The sequence below is a fragment of the Zonotrichia leucophrys genome, chromosome 9, assembly GCF_028769735.1.
Source record: "Zonotrichia leucophrys gambelii isolate GWCS_2022_RI chromosome 9, RI_Zleu_2.0, whole genome shotgun sequence".
NCBI lineage: Eukaryota > Metazoa > Chordata > Aves > Passeriformes > Passerellidae > Zonotrichia > Zonotrichia leucophrys.
Window position 1 is genome coordinate 3,771,344 of NC_088179.1, and position 15,592 is coordinate 3,786,935.

The following is a 15,592-nucleotide window of genomic DNA, read 5'->3' on the forward strand; positions in this document are numbered from 1 at the left end:
CCCGGCGCTTCTGCCGAGTGACGTCCCCGCCCCCGGAACTGTTTGTCGCCGCACGTGCGCTGCTCACGTGACGGGGAGGGCGCGGAAGCGCGCGTCTCTATGGTTTCTGCGTGGGGCAGAGCGCCCGCCCTGGGGCCTTGGCTGTGTTGGCGCCGCCGGGAGGCTGGCGGACTATGAGTGTCCGTCCCTCATTACCTCACGGCCGGGAGGAGGAGGAGGAGGAGGAGGCTGCCGGGATAGCGGCGGACCTGCCCGCGGCCTCGCTCCGGTCCTCCGGCCGCCCCGGGAAGCCCCGGCCGCGGCGGGCCCTGCCCGCTCCCCCGCCCGCCGGGCCCGCTTCTCCGGGGAGCCTCGCCCAGGCCCATGGCCCCATGAGGCGGCAGAAGGCTGCGGGGCAGCAGCGGCGGCGGCGGGGCTGAGGCGGAGGAGAAGCCGGGACGGGTGCAGGAGGTGGGTGACCCCGCCGGGGCCGTGAGGGAGGCGCGGGTGGAGGGGGCCCCGCCGTGCGCCCGCCCGCCCCGGGCTGGGGGAGGCCGCAGGGGGGTCCCGCTCCGCGGCGCCCCCTGGCGGCCCCGTGGCCGCTCGGGGGGGTCGGGCCGGGGCACGGGGGGTCCCCGGGGTGTCCCCGGGCCGGGCCCGGCGGCGCCGCGGGATCCCCCGAACAGCCCGCAAAGTTTGTGTGCCGCAGCCGCGGCTCGTCCCGCCGCCGCGGTGCCCCCGTGTGCCCCCGGCCGCCCGCCCGCGGGGCGCTCCCGGGAAGCGGGGCTGGAGCCGGGCGGCCGCCTTTGTTAGGCCCCTGCTGCAGAGGGGGGGAGAAGAGAGGGAAGCTCCCCCTGCCCCTGCCACGTCTCCGATCTTGAATCAAGTGTTGTGCTTCCAGATAAATAAATAATGATTTATCTTCCCCAATGCGGCTGAGCCGTCAGTGGTAACTGGGGAAGGCTCAGCACCCTCAAAGAGCCAGAGCGGGTTACTTTTAATAGGCAGTGAAGAATTTACACGGTCGCTTTGTCAAAGTTACGCTTTTCTTCTGCCTGGTTTCCTTCCTTTTTGGTTTTGTTTTGTTTTTTTTAATTATTTTATTATTATTGCAAAAGTAGAGCTCAAAGAAAAAAATACCATTTTCCTTAGGTCATGTAAATTGTTCCTTATGGTCTTTGTAAAACCTTGCGGTGAGGATTATTCCTAAGCAGAGCAAGCACTGCGGGCATGCGGGGTGCACCCCTCAACACCCTTCCCATCAGTTCTGGTTCAGTTCAGAGTCCTGTGGCTGCTGCTGTGACCGATGAAACTTCACGAACAAAGTTTACTGTCTTTGCACGTGCCGAGGAGGGAGGGAGTTGTCACAACCTGAATTTCAGTGCGTGTCACCGCTCACCCCCCAGCCCTGTTTGTGCTCTCAGCCTGGGAGGGTTGGAGGGCTGCTCTGGTGGTCACAGCAGTTCCCTGGTGCTGCCGAGTGTGACTTCAGTCCCCCCGTGGTGTCCCTGTGTCTCATTGCCCGTGCTTTGAGCCCCATTTGACAGCCTGGTTTTCTCTCCCCTGCATTCACATCTCGCAGTGATGTTGGTGTTTAAGCTCTGCCACCGACCTGTAATCCTCGCCTATCATGTTTGTTCATCTCTGCCTGCACGGCCTTTCCTCCCTGTGTTTGTTCCGCCCCTTCTTGTGCTGCATGAGCTAATATTCTCATCTTTGCGGGCAAAACACTGCTCTGGGTTCTTGGGTTTTTTATGCCATGCCTGTTTCCCGCTATTATCACTTTCTGTGCTGGCTTCAGCTCTTCCTGTGGTGCACATCTTGCCTGTCCCCCCTGCATGTTTATTTGGGAGCTGTATTCATTCACCCAGGCCCAGAAAGTAAACACATTCCAGTCTGTGGTCTGGAAAATAGTCTGTCGTTTAGAAAATGGTGGTTTCAGTGCTTTTAGCTCCTCTTTGATGTTGCCAGTGCTAAATCAAGGGCAGCACCCCTGGGAGTCCAGCCCCAAAGGTGTCATCTGGGGCTGCTGTCACTCTCTAAGGAGCAGGGAAGGGAAATGCACTTTTTTGCACTGGTGCAGGCATTGACTGAGGAGGAATGGGTGAGCAGGAAAAGCAGTGGATAGGGTGTATCTGTAGTCCCAGGTCTTTTTTCCTTCAGTTTTCCCACAGTTTTGTTCTTTTTAAGGGAAATCTGGTGACAGTTTTTTGTGATGAGCCACCTATTAAAGTGTTCACTACCTTGGAAAGTGTGATTGCATGCAGGTTGTGTCCTTTCTGTCCCAACCTATGTGTGAAACACCCATTCTGCTGAGCTGCCTTTACTGCTGTGCTTGATCCTGTGCTTTGGAGGGTTCTCATCCTGTGTTTTAGCAGAAGCAAGGAAGCAGCTGTTGGTTTTTCACCTGTGTGTAATGCTTTTCCCCCTCCCCACCCTCCGTGCCAGGGTTCTGCAGTGCTCCAGGCAGCGAGTTTTGAAGCAGGATGGGAAAGAGACGCTGTGTTCCTCCACTTGAGCCCAAGCTGGCAGCTGGCTGTTGTGGGGTGAAGAAGCCCAAATTGTCTGGGAGTGGAACGCACAGTCATGGGAATCAGACCACAACTGCACCAAGCTCCAGTTCAGGTCCTCTTCAGAACCACCAGCACACAGATGGGAATAATGGAAGGGAGAACGTATCTGACTTGACTTTGGGCCCAGGAAATTCCCCAATTACTCGAATGAATCCCACTTCAGGAGCTCTGAGCCCACTTAGTCGGCCCAATGGAACTGCCAACAGCACCAAGAACCTGGTGGTGACAGCAGAGATGTGCTGCTACTGCTTTGATGTACTCTACTGTCATCTCTACGGGTTCCCTCAGCCACGGCTTCCTCGATTCACCAATGACCCCTAGTGAGTACAGCAAAGCTCCCAGGGCTGGGGTGTGCCTGGGGAAGGGTGAATGAAGGGTTTCCTTTGGGATGGGAAGAGGGGTGTGCAGGGAGAAAGGGGGGCACTCTGCTGCTTGCTTTGTCAGCTAGGAGCAAAAGGATGCACTGTAAGTGCACAAAAGGTTGAAGTGCTGTTTGTTGGTGGAGGGGAGTGAGCTTTAAAGAGTGTCCTTGGAGACAGAAAGGGCTGGGCCAAGTGTGAACAGGTGTGGTGCTTCTTCAGCTCACAGGCTGGTGAGTTCCATGAGGCACTGTGTTCTTTGTGCAGGAGTGCAAACCCACTGCATGGAAATGTTCTGGTAAAGTTTACCCCCTTCCTTCTAAGTAGATTCCTCTGTAAAAAATTAGCTGAGTAGTCCCACCTACAAAATTGTACTAAAAAACAAAAAATGTCCTTAATTTGAAGAAGCTCCAGCTTCTAATGTGAGACACTGACTTGGAGAGAGGAAAAGACTTCCTTCTGCAAAGTAAACAGAAAGGGAATAAAGCAGGAAGTTGAAGTTGGAACAAGTTTCCAGCTCATCCTGAAACAAATGTTGGGCTGGTGAGGGTTGGACAAGGACGCTCAAGGAAGTTTTCAGCTGTCCAAGTGAATGGGTTTAGCAGGGAGGGGAATCTAAAAATTACCAGTTATACAAGATGTGTTAGGGAGACAGCAATAGCTGGGCAATGTGGGGAGAAATCCTAGAATCATTTGGGTTGGAAAAACCTTTGAGTCCAACCACAAGGCCAGCACTGCCAAGAGAGTTAACTTTCAAGGACGGTGCCAAGGTTAGGAGGAAAGGAGATGTGTGTGAGCAGAAGTGAGGAGAAGGATTTATGAAGCTGTTTCACTTTGGTGAGATTTAATTGATGTTTGTCTGAAGGTTGACTGTGTAGGTGTGGAAATGTTAATGTTGTTGAAATGTTTGTTAAAAGAATTATAGGGGAAAGATCAGTGACAGATGGACCTTCTGACACTCCTCCGGGGCCTCCTCCAGAACAATAGATAAAATAAAAAGTTGCTGACATCCTTAATTTAAGCTAATGAATTTTAAATTGATGTAAAGAACAATGGCTTAAGCAGGTCAAGGACTTCCTTTCTGTGCAGTCAGTGTGTGCCCACCTTTCTGCTGTCAGGGTGGATGTAGGTTGTGCTTCCTTGCAGTGATTATTCCAGCTGGATTATGGATACATGTTCTGAATGCTGCTGCAGAGTGAGCTGTTTAATACTGTAAATACAGATGGACACAGAAATGCTCAGGGCTGGGATATCAAACAGTGCCAGGGACTCCCCAGGCTGAAATTTCTGGTATTGACACCTCCACTGAGTGGGCTCTCTTTAGAACATTTGGTGTCAGTCTGCTGCTGTTTGTCACTCAGGGTGCAAAGGGTTATTTGCTGTTGCTCTGTTAAGCTGGTAAGAGAGATGGTTTTATAGAGCTGCATTCTTTTGGTGTCAGAGGAGATTTCTGGCTGGATTTTGTTGCTTTTTCTGTTGACTAGTATCAAAAAGGATGTCCTTTGGGGAATAGCAGCTGGTTGAATTTTTATGCCCAGATTTGAAAAGTTAAAAATTGTTCACTGGTTATTTCAGTGCTCATGATTAAAGTCTTTTAGATCAGCACACCAGCAAAGCATAACCAGCCCTTCCCTTCTCTTCCTCTGTCAGCAAATGTTTACCTGGATTTTCAGGTGTTTCAGCATTTATTCTGTTGCTCCCAGGAAATGGATGTACCCCAGGGTTTGCTGCCTTGGAGAGCAGCACACAAGGAGGAACTGCCCCACTTGAGATAGTCTAGTAGTGAACTTTAAGCCAAATGTTATCAAATACAGGAGTAAGCAAAGTGAAAGTACAGAAATAATTTGCATTGTGGCCTTTTGTGACAAAATTAATGTCAATATAAGAGATCTTTGGACAAAACAAAGGTTTATGCCACAAATCTCTCTGGACAAACAGACAGAGAAGAGACTGTTGATTGAATAGAAAGAGGGACAGTGGTTTTTAAACTGCTGAACTTTGAAGTAAAGCTAAAAGCAGGTGTGAAGGTCAGGATTTGGCATAACCAGTGTAATAACATGCAAGTTACAGAGTTATGGATTGAAAACCACATGAATTTCAGTCACCAGCCTGGGGGGATGTACACATGGACATATCCATGGGAATTATGGGAATTATGGAGCTGGTGGACACCTGAAGTAAAGTTCCCTTATTGCAGTGTTAGCAGTGAGGGTCACAGATCAATGCAGGGATGGTGGCATTGCAACACCTGTAGTTATATCTGAATTAACTTGGCAAAGGAAGGAAATATCCCCTTTATTATTCAGGTTTACTGCAAGTAATTACAGTTTGGAAGCAATGCAAGTAGTTGATTGGTTACTTTTTCCACTTTTGTACTTCAGTCTGATTTTTTAAGAGTAGGTATTAAAACTGGTGCTAGAACTATACCATGGAAGTTTCTAGTTGCCATACAAGACAAATAATAGGATACTGGCATCCTAAGATCTGCTCTGTAACAGGTTTTTCCCTAGCACAAGCTAAAGCCTGATTCAAACAAACTGTATTTTGCTGCTTTAAAATTCCCTTTGTAGTTGCAATTGATGAAGCTAATTTTTAGTTGCTGTTAGTTTTAGTTCCTCTCAGCCTAAAAACCCTCATCAAACATATATAAAGTGGGATGTTGTGGCTGGGGAAGGAAGAGTTGACATAATCTGCTGAGGATATGGCTGCAAAGTACCAGTAAATGCTCTTGGGTGAACATGGACAAAAGATTGTTGTGACTTTTCTCAGTACATCTGGGAAATAACACTTTTCAAGGAGGGGCTCTGGAACAATGGCCTTATTGTCAGCTGCACCTGCAATTTGCTGAGTGCATTTATTCTTCAGAGACAGAAACATCATCTTCTCTGCAGTGAAAATAGTGAAATTTTATCTATGTGTACAGAATCATATCTTTTTTTATGCCTCAGTTGTTCTGACCACAATGAAAAATGGTTTTAAATGTGCTTTAAGGTATTTTAAAATATACAGCCTTCTGAATGCAATTATCCTCTTCCCTCTGATAATATCTCTTCTATTATGGATGCATAAAGCTGTGCTGCAGCTCAGTGCAAAGATGGGTTCTGGGAGTTTTTTCCCTTTGGAAGGGGAAAGAGATAAATTGAAAATGTGAACCTGCAATTTGAATTGAAGGGGAATTTACTTAGATTTGTATTCTGTGAGTGATGATTTTTATGTTTTTCCTTGCCTTTTCTCTTTGGAGTGAGTGTAACGTGGACTGACAAAATTTTTATTAGATTAGGGTAAATTTCCACTGAACTTGTGACAGTAGCATTTCTCAGAGATCTCCTATGTAAGTTTAGTGTCCTTTTTTTAAGTTTTCTTTTTCTGTTTGCTCTTTCAACATATAATAGATAGATGAAAATGTAGAAAAATTATGTCCTGTAAGTGCCTTGAAGTGTTACTGGAAAACTAGAATAACAAATCCCCTGTCTTGGTCAAGCCAGCCAGGAGGTTGTTGTTGGGTGTGGAAGGATGTTTCCACTTCCTCTGTGGGCAAAGTCCTTCACAATTATCACTCCAGGGCTAATTGCTCTTTTGGGCAGTGCTTTTGCTGTTGGTCACAGCTGGTATTTAGATCCTGAGTGATGAATTTATGCTGTGATGGATTTAATTCCATTGTTGCTCTGAGGAACCTCACTGGGCATTGATTTATTACTACAGTTTAAATTACGTTCTCACTACTTAGACTTAAGTTCTGTTGCTGTGTTTGAGAAATCATCCACATTCCATGCTGGATTTGTTGTCTGAACAGAACATTTTAGTATTTTTGTAAGGTTTGCTGCAGAGGTGCTTTGCTCACAAAAGCTGCAAGAGTTTGAGGAGAGTAAGTGTCTGAGCTATGTTGTCAAAACAGTTTTGATGGTTTAAATCTCCTATCAATGTTTTTTTTAATCTCAGAAAATCATAGATCATATTACTTAAAGTTCAGAGACTGATGTCTTGCATTCAGTTCTCTGAACAAGGCACAGAATCACTCATCCTGTTTGTATAATTAGGTCAGCATTATCAGTTGCCTCACAGAATTTTGCAGATCTTTGGACATTCTTGTAGAGCTGCAACCACCACTGTCCTTTTAGTGCTCCTCTCTACAGCTCTTTGCAATTTCACTCACTCCTGTAGAAGTTAATTTATCTGTATTTAATGTTCACAGTCATCTTTACCTGTTTATCTCTTTGTAGAGCTCTGTTATTCTGAAGTTGTTATTCTTTAATGCCAAATCAGGAGGTGTAGTTTAATAGCTTGAAATGAGCCTGCTGAGTTTGAGAATCTACTGTTGTGCCTGTAAATTCGTGATGGTAGTCAGGAAAGTGGAAATCCAGGTGATTTTGAGTAGGAACAATAGTGGTTTAGATATGTGTTCAACAGGAAAAAATGTGTGTAACCACAAATCAAATGTAAGGTTAGCAAAAGATGTGGACATAAACTGCTTGAGCCTTAGGGATGGACCCAGAAGTCAGATCCTCATGGAAATAACAGGGAGAAAAGAATAATCTGGATTTCTTTTCATTCCTTAAAAAGCAAAAAAGAAAAGGTTTTACTCCAAATCTGATTTATAGAAGTGGTAGTATAAAGAACTAACTTGCATCATTTATATTAATTTCTATATGACCTATGCTGGAAACTAGTGGGGCTACAAAGTGAGGCCAGTACTGACAGGTAATCAGATCAAATAACCATTTCAGTCATTAGAAGACAGCAGATGTGGCCAGGAATGTGTCCATGGAGGATCTCAGAGTCCTGCTGGGGAGGATGGAGTGTGCTGGGGCTTGCATGGGGGGTGTGGGCCTGACTTTTGTTCTTGCTAGCTAGCAGGTGAGCAAAGCTGCCTGCTGGGGTTTGCTGCAGGGACAGAAAGCAAAGGCATGGGGCTCTTCATACCTTGGTTGTCTCCCCTTAACAACCAAATATCTGTAGAGGCTGGAGGGTTTGTTTCCTTTTTTGCCTTTTCAGTCCACTCTTTGTGACGTGGAAGACGGGGCGAGACAAGCGGCTTCGTGGCTGCATCGGGACCTTTTCAGCCATGAATCTTCACTCAGGACTCAGGGAATACACATTAACCAGGTAACTGTCACAAATGAAATAAATATGAAATAAATATAAAATTAGTTCATTCACTGAAGATCTGTAAGGATTTAAGGTTAGGATGTTGGATCAACATAGTTCAATGCTTCATAATAAAATAAACCTGAGTGTATGAGAGTTACAGTGAGGTGATGTGTCGGGATGTAGTGGAACATCTTTGCAAAAGGTGAGTTGCAGTTGGCATTTTAAGGCTGCTGTCAAATCTGTCTTGCATACCTACAGTTTTGACATCTGTAGCACATAATTTCTCTCAGCCTGCAGTAGGCATTGGACAGCATCAGGAGGTTTGCCACTGGTATTACAGTTCATTAAATTAGGGAGAAATGCAAATCACTTTCTCTGCAGTAGCAGAGAAGCATGTTTCATGCAGGCATAATCAAAAGGGGAATAATTGAGCATCTGACACTTTATTTTGGTGCTTGTATTGGGTGATGTATCTTGTGTTCCCTTTAGTGCACTTAAGGACAGCCGATTTCCCCCCCTGACCCGCGAGGAGCTGCCCAAACTCTTCTGCTCTGTCTCCCTCCTCACTAACTTTGAGGATGCCAGTGACTACCTGGACTGGGAGGTGAGAACAGGTGCATTTGGAACTCTGCATCACTCTCTCGTTCCGTTCGGGTTCGGGTTAGTACATGGTGATGTATCTCCTTCCTTACAGGGGTGGATGGGGATAGAAGAGACTGGGAACAGGAGAAATGGGGCTGGAAAGCTAGAAGGAAGGAAGGAAGGAAGGAAGAGGATGGCCCAGCAATAATATTTGCTTTTGGTTGGGGGGGATCTGAATGGGAATAGAAAAACATGAAGGTGGTTCATGGACTTGGCCCAGTAGAAAATGGGTGTAAATACCTATATAAAAACCTGGGAAGTATTTTGATGGTGTGGATTGGAACTGGAAATAAAAAGTTAAGACCAAAGGTATGAATGGTTTTTAGGACCTTGTACATTGAAGTGTATTTCATTCAAGAAGAATATATATATGGACTTCATAGTCAGGTAATTTTAGGCATCATTCTTGCATGCAGAGATTTTATCTCTCTTGCCTGACACGAGAGATGGAAAGCTGACAAGACTTAGCTCAGGAGAAGTGGCAGGGCCACTGGTGAGGGAAGGGTGGCTGAGGGCTCCTTGTGGGAGCTGCCAGGCAAGAGCAGAGAGTGGGGAGAGAATGACCTTACCCAGGCAAAAGCCAACTGTGCAGAGAGAGATGCACAGAGTTGTGGGAATGACAACTCAGTCATGGGCTCAGTGCTAGCAGACACCTCTTATCTGGCTGTTCATTTCCATCTCTAGGTTGGAATCCATGGGATCAGAATAGAGTTCATCAATGAGAAAGGTGTCAAACGCACAGCCACGTATTTACCTGAGGTTGCTAAGGAACAAGGTGGGTTTGAGATGGCAGCCAAACATGTCAGCACTTTGTGTCACAGAATTGGGTAACAATCTATCAGTTTGGGGCTTGGAATACAATGCTGTCCTCACAGTGGTGCCATGGAACCACCAGGCTTAATCTGGACAATTGACACCTGGTACAGTTGCTGCTGGGTTTTCATCTGGCCTGTCTCTCATCCCATATCTTTGCACAGCTGTATTTTAGTGCCAGAATGTTTTAGGGCTGAAGAAATAGAGGATCTCAAAGTTATGGATCTTCCAGCCTCATTCAGCATTGCATCTTTCCTCTTCTATGTTTCTCCCACCAACTAGGATAACTGCACGCTGCACAGCACCAACAGGAGAGTCACTTTCCTCCTCATTCTTGCTAAAGTAGCATCCTCCAGAGCAGGGCTAGAAACACAGCCCCTCTGGAGCACACTTCCCACTCAAATAGAGTAGTGCTCACCATGGTAACTGCTCAAAATATTGCCTCCTCCTTTCCTCCACCTAGCAGAGTGGAGTGGTCGCATCCTCCTGGCTCTGGGGCAAAAGACTAAGGTAGGAATTTTAACTCTGATCTCTCACATGGCACTGTGCCATCACTAGAGCACCAATCCCAATTTGTCTGTGTAAAGAAATTGGTATCATCTTCTTTTCAAGGGAGCTAAGTGGCACATGATGAAAAAATTTGGGGTCCCTGCAACAGTAGCAAGGCACAGACCTTTATAAGAAGACATGGAATGGAAAATGGAATTGCTCTTTCATAGACCAGCTCCAGTATGAGTTTAAAGGGGGAGGCATGTGCAGATAGTGTGCATGCATCAGGCCATGTATGTCCAGCTCAACACTAGGATTTCTAAAGCTCAGAGTTTCCTGTTTAGTTGTTTATTTTTCTAGAGTCCTTTTAATGCAACTCTTGTGGTTTTGAAATATTTTTTAATATTGAAAAATTTGCCTTGCTTCTATTTTTCAATAGACTGGGATCAGATCCAGACCATAGACTCCTTACTCAGGAAAGGTGGCTTTAAGGCTCCCATTACCAATGATTTTAGGAAAACAATTAAACTTACCAGGTAAGCAGATGTATTTGTTGCCTTTTAATTTTACTTTAGAGTGTTTTCTGCATGATTTAAAATATTTGTGCTTAATGTCTTTATGCCTCTTCCAGAGGAGATGTAGTGTAAAAGAGCAAATCACAAATGCCATGTGTTAGGCATATAATGCACATGGAATTAAGCACAACATGTTTGGTCCATACGGGATCAAAGCTGGTATTTTTCTAAGTGTCACTGATTTTAATATTTCTATACACCTGAAAGATCAGAAGCAGAATCTTTGAGAGTTCAAAAGGTTGAATTTTTTTTGGCATCTTTTCAATGAACTTCCTATTCTCAGTGTGCTCATCTGTGAATGCTGTAGCTATTAGTGGGTGACACCTGTCATAAAACCAAACCACACTAAAGTTTGGCTGGTTTTCAGAATTTACTTGCTTTTCTATACCACCAGCTGTCCTATTGGTTTCTGCCCCCTTTATGTTAGTAAAAATTGGGACTGTCTGGTTTTCTATAGAAACACGAAATTATCAGGTCATTCTTTACCTCTAGAGAAATGAGGTGATGTGCAGGGTTTTCTTGAACAGGAGGTGACAGGATGAAGGTTTTCATTAAAATCTCACATAATGTGATCTTAGGGCAACTCACAGCACTTTGTAGCTGGCTGTTGTTTAGCATGCTTTAGAAGAACTTGGAAAACTCCAAAGAAACTTCACATTTTGTGAGTTCTGGTTGTACAATATGGACCAAGTCATTCATGTGTGTAATAAACCTCTCTTTACCCCCCTCTCCATTTCTTTCACTACATTTTTAAATGTGGAGAAAACCACAAAAGTAAACAATACTGATTTACTGAAATTACTGATTATTTAATCACTGTAGTTTCTTCCAGCAAACTTTTCATGCAATTTGTGGATAAAAAAGAATACAAACCAATCATTTATTTTCTATATGCTACTTCAGGCATCCCTTTAATTATCATCACCTTGATTAGGACTCAATCTTTTGGGACCCTGGAGCTAATTCAAGCTCACATGGTTTATTCATACCAGTGGGTTTCTCTTGGCCATCACTGGCTGTGAGCTGGGTGAATGTTTTATGACGAGTCCCTGCATTTTCACATTTTCTGAAAAATCCCTCCACCCAGGATTTTTCTCCTGAGAAGCTGAGAAGCCTCAGAGAGAAAGGAAAACAATTCTTATCTCATTTGCTTCTCCTGTGTTTTGCTCATGTGGAATGTGTTTGGAGATTGTTTACCCACAGGTGATTGTTCCATTGGATTCTGCTGTGAGTTGTTTTCACTCATTGGCCAATCAGTGCCAAGCTTTTAGGCATTTTAACCAGTTTTGTGTATTTGCAGGCTGACAATGACATCTGTCTTTTATGTTGCCTGCCTAATTATTTGACTTAACAAAGTAACCTATAGTGGGATTGATATCCAGCAGTGGGAATATGATTTCAATACAAACCTTCTGAAGACAGATGAGCCAAATATTAGTTTAGTATCTGTGTCAAGACTCTGGAAAGAGTCACGAGTTTTCATTATTATCTTTTTAGCATTCTGTAAGTATCCTTTCTGTATTCTTTACTATAGTTTAGTGTGGTATTCTTTAATATAATATAGTATGATAAAGTAATAAATGAGCCTTCTGAGAGCATGGAGTGAGACTCATCCTTGCTGCCTTCGTGGGGGGAGCGCAGATGGGATGCTCATGCGCAGCCTGACGTTGTGTCTCTGCCTGTCCCCGCAGGTACCGCAGTGAGAAGGTGACAATCAGTTATGCAGAGTACATGGCCTCCCGCCAGCATTGTTTCCAGAATGGCACCCTTCATGCCCCCCCCCTGTACAATCATTACTCCTGACACACGGCTGCATGACCAGTCCCACTCCCCAGTTGCTGCCAACGGCTATGACATCATCGGGGCAGACGCCTCCTCTTCCTGGTCCAGTTACTTCTATTACTGCACCATTTTATGATGCTAGCTTCCGTTGCCAAGTCTGCCTTCCCACTGACCTGGGGGGAGGGTGAGAGCGTGACAGGACTTCAGGGGCCCAAGCCTTATCTCAGCCTTCCCTCCCAGCGGGGGTTCAGTTGGATTGGGGCTCCATGCCTACGAACTGTCGTCAGGTGCAGAAGACCTTTAGGAGTGAAAGTGCTGCTTCGGACCGATCTGTTCCTGGGTGTTACTGACGCTCTGGAAACTGGAGTTGTTTGTTATGGAAGCCCCCCAGATCAAGTAGGAGCATTCCCCTGGCAGCCTGGGCAACGGAGTCCAACAAAACATTTTTTAGGTTCTTTTTAATTTTTTTTTGTAACCTCTGGTATCTGTTGTGTACTGAGAGCTGATTGCAGTCCCCACGCATCACAGGCGGACATCATGATATTGGGGAGGGTTGGACACCTGGATAGCACCCCATCCTCATGGACAGAAAATATGTGAAAAATTAACCCATTATTTAAATAAACCCTTGAAGGCTTTAAGGCTCGGATCCTTGGGAGGTTGGATTCTTGGTGATGAAGCCTGCTGTGAAATACAATGGTGTTTTGCCTGTAAGAGTGACATGGCACGTGCTGTGTACGCAGAGGAAAGGATCCTCGAGTGTCCCTGGACAGTCTTTGTTTTGACCAAATTTTGTTTCCAAATATTTGTAAGAGATAGGATTAGGGCTGGGGAGGGTTTTGCAGAGCATTGGCTGTAGTTGTACAAGTGAGACCAGTGACTGAAATTTGTTTTAATTTAAGCTAACAGTCTTGGGGACCTACCTTTTGATAGAACAGCCACTTTGGCCGGTGTGACTGCTGATCTTTGGGGCTGTGGGTGTTCCAGTTTATTCCAGGCCTATGGAATGGTGCTGCTCAGTTTTGCTGGTAAGATTTATCTTACTCAGCTTAGTCATTGCCACATGCAGGCAGTGAGTGGGGAAATCTGTATTACCCAAATGGCATGAAACTCATGTGCATTCTGTATTTCTTCTCCCATGGTGGTTGGTGATCACAAGGAATAATCTTTACTGAAACAAAGTTATCAGTTGTATTCTGCAACATCATTGAGGGATGTCTTAAACTCTAAATTATGGCACTCTTTCAATGAGATAACTGGACTTCAGAATACAATTTGGGGTAGGGTTGGTTGGTTGGTTTTCCAAGCTTCTGGAGGGTCACTAATGATTGGGGAGGAGAACACAAGTGCATAGCAGAGTCATGGCTGTTTGGTTGCACACATCTTCTGAGCCTGCTCATGTGTTGTAATTGGCTGGTGTTTGAAGCCTGAAATTATGCTGTGGTGAGGCAGGGAATAGGGCTGGTAGGAACTGAGAACTGCAGGGTGCTGCTCCTGGTCCTGAGGAAGCAAAGCACAGCTTGTGCCATTTTGCTTCATGTTGGTGTATGGAGGAGAGAGATGTGAGGGGAATGCCTCTGGATAATGGTGCAATATTGACCCAGCTTTCCTTCTGCATTGGGGTCATTCCTACAAATTGCCACTTTTCCCTTGTGATGTTGTTGGAAAGAATGGAAGATGAAAGGATTGTTTTGTGACTTCCTGCTGCTGAGAATAAATGAGTCTGGTTCCAAACCACTCCAGTTTGTAGTTGCTCCCCCAGGTGCCGTGTAGTGATGGGGGAGGGTGGGGTCAGCTCCAGGCATACCACTCACCTTTCAGCTGTCAAACAGTATGATACATAGGGCTACACTCATTACTGTTCAAGTGTTCTATGTTAGAATTTAATTTCTAAAAGGTTTAAAAAAAGGCAAAAAAATGGTGCTAAAACTTCACCCCTGAGCACGCTCGGTGAGACTGGTCATGCAGGCATACAGTGCCAGGCTTTTCAACTATACTGTTTCTTTTTCAGGTGTTTGCCCTGTTCTGTGTCTTCAACAGTGTATAGTGTTTTCCTGATTTCAGTTTCTTTGACTAGGGGATGACTAAAGGGTGGGGTGGGGAGGGTTAGTTGTCATTTTTTTAAAGAACAGAATTTTAGGATTGAGTAACTTGGTTGGTTTAAGCCTGAAGTGGGACAGGTGGTTTGGGACTGGGGAAGTCTTGTCCTCTCCCACTTCTATTTCCCCACTCAGTCTGTTTAAAAAAACACAAACAAAACATAAATGCCTCTAAATATGTACTGTGTTCTTGTCTTGTTGCAGTGAGAAGAGAAGCTGGCAGATCAGAAACACTGGTCTGCTGCCTAAGGAACAGGCCCTCTCAGCTTTAGTCCCATAAGGGTCCAGCTATAAAATAATTTGAAAACTATGTCAGTAGCTAAGTCAGCTCAGAGAAATGTATGACAAGGACAGGTGGTCTCAGGAAATAATCCCGTTTCTAGATCATTACATGGCAGCTATGCATAAGGATGACAGAGGTGAAGTGGGCACAAACTGCAGTTGGAATTGCCTCAGGATGGAGACAACCAAAATCAGTGGCCAATTGATGTGAGATTTTCTCTGTGTTTGCTTGGCTGGGACAGCTGGTTAGAACCACTCCTCAAAGCAACTGTTACCTGGCTTGATCTGGATTAACTCATCCTTAGAAGCAAGTGCCTTTTGGTCTAGAAGGGCTTATTCTCATGACAACCACAACTGATGAATAATCTCACTGCAATGATGAAATGTCTTTGTTTTATGGTAACTACAGGAGAATGTCTTTGATCACTGGAGTCTGTCAGTGTTGAAATGTTTCCACTGTGAGGTTCTTAATTTTTTTTTTTCATGTTGTTCAACAGTCAATCTCAACTGAAGCCATTTCGGTTTGGGAATGTTATATGGTCAAAATATCACATATCTACAATTTATCAGAACAAAAAAAAATCTGTAAGGAAATCTAAGAGTTCATTTTAACCTTTGCACAGAATAATTTGTTTTCATAGTACATTAACAAACCTCTGCAGTCTTCACTGACTATTAGTGCTGTTTTCTGTTTGTATTCAGAAACTACATGTTGTTTTGTTGGGGGTTTTTTTGGTTAATTTATTTCCTTAAAGCAGGAGACCTCTTTTGACCTACAGTGCAGAGACGTCAGACCAATTCTTTATATTACACTTGGTTGCCTCCTACCTATATAATAATTTCTGAGTGTAAATAATTGAACTCTATCCTCTAATGAAGTATTGTAGAGAATAAATCATAATGGATAAAGA

At 44.8% G+C, this 15,592-nt stretch overlaps 1 protein-coding gene across 1 annotated transcript; it reads left to right on the forward strand.

Moving 5' to 3' along the window:
- The first annotated feature begins 201 nt into the window (after positions 1-201).
- Positions 202-15,592, forward strand: AMMECR1L (AMMECR1 like). Its single transcript, XM_064721174.1, has 7 exons — positions 202-450; positions 2,428-2,872; positions 7,904-8,014; positions 8,489-8,603; positions 9,326-9,416; positions 10,383-10,479; positions 12,210-15,592. The coding sequence occupies exons 2-7, from the start codon at positions 2,466-2,468 to the stop codon at positions 12,319-12,321; spliced, it is 933 nt and encodes a 310-aa protein (XP_064577244.1). The 5' UTR covers positions 202-450; positions 2,428-2,465; the 3' UTR covers positions 12,322-15,592.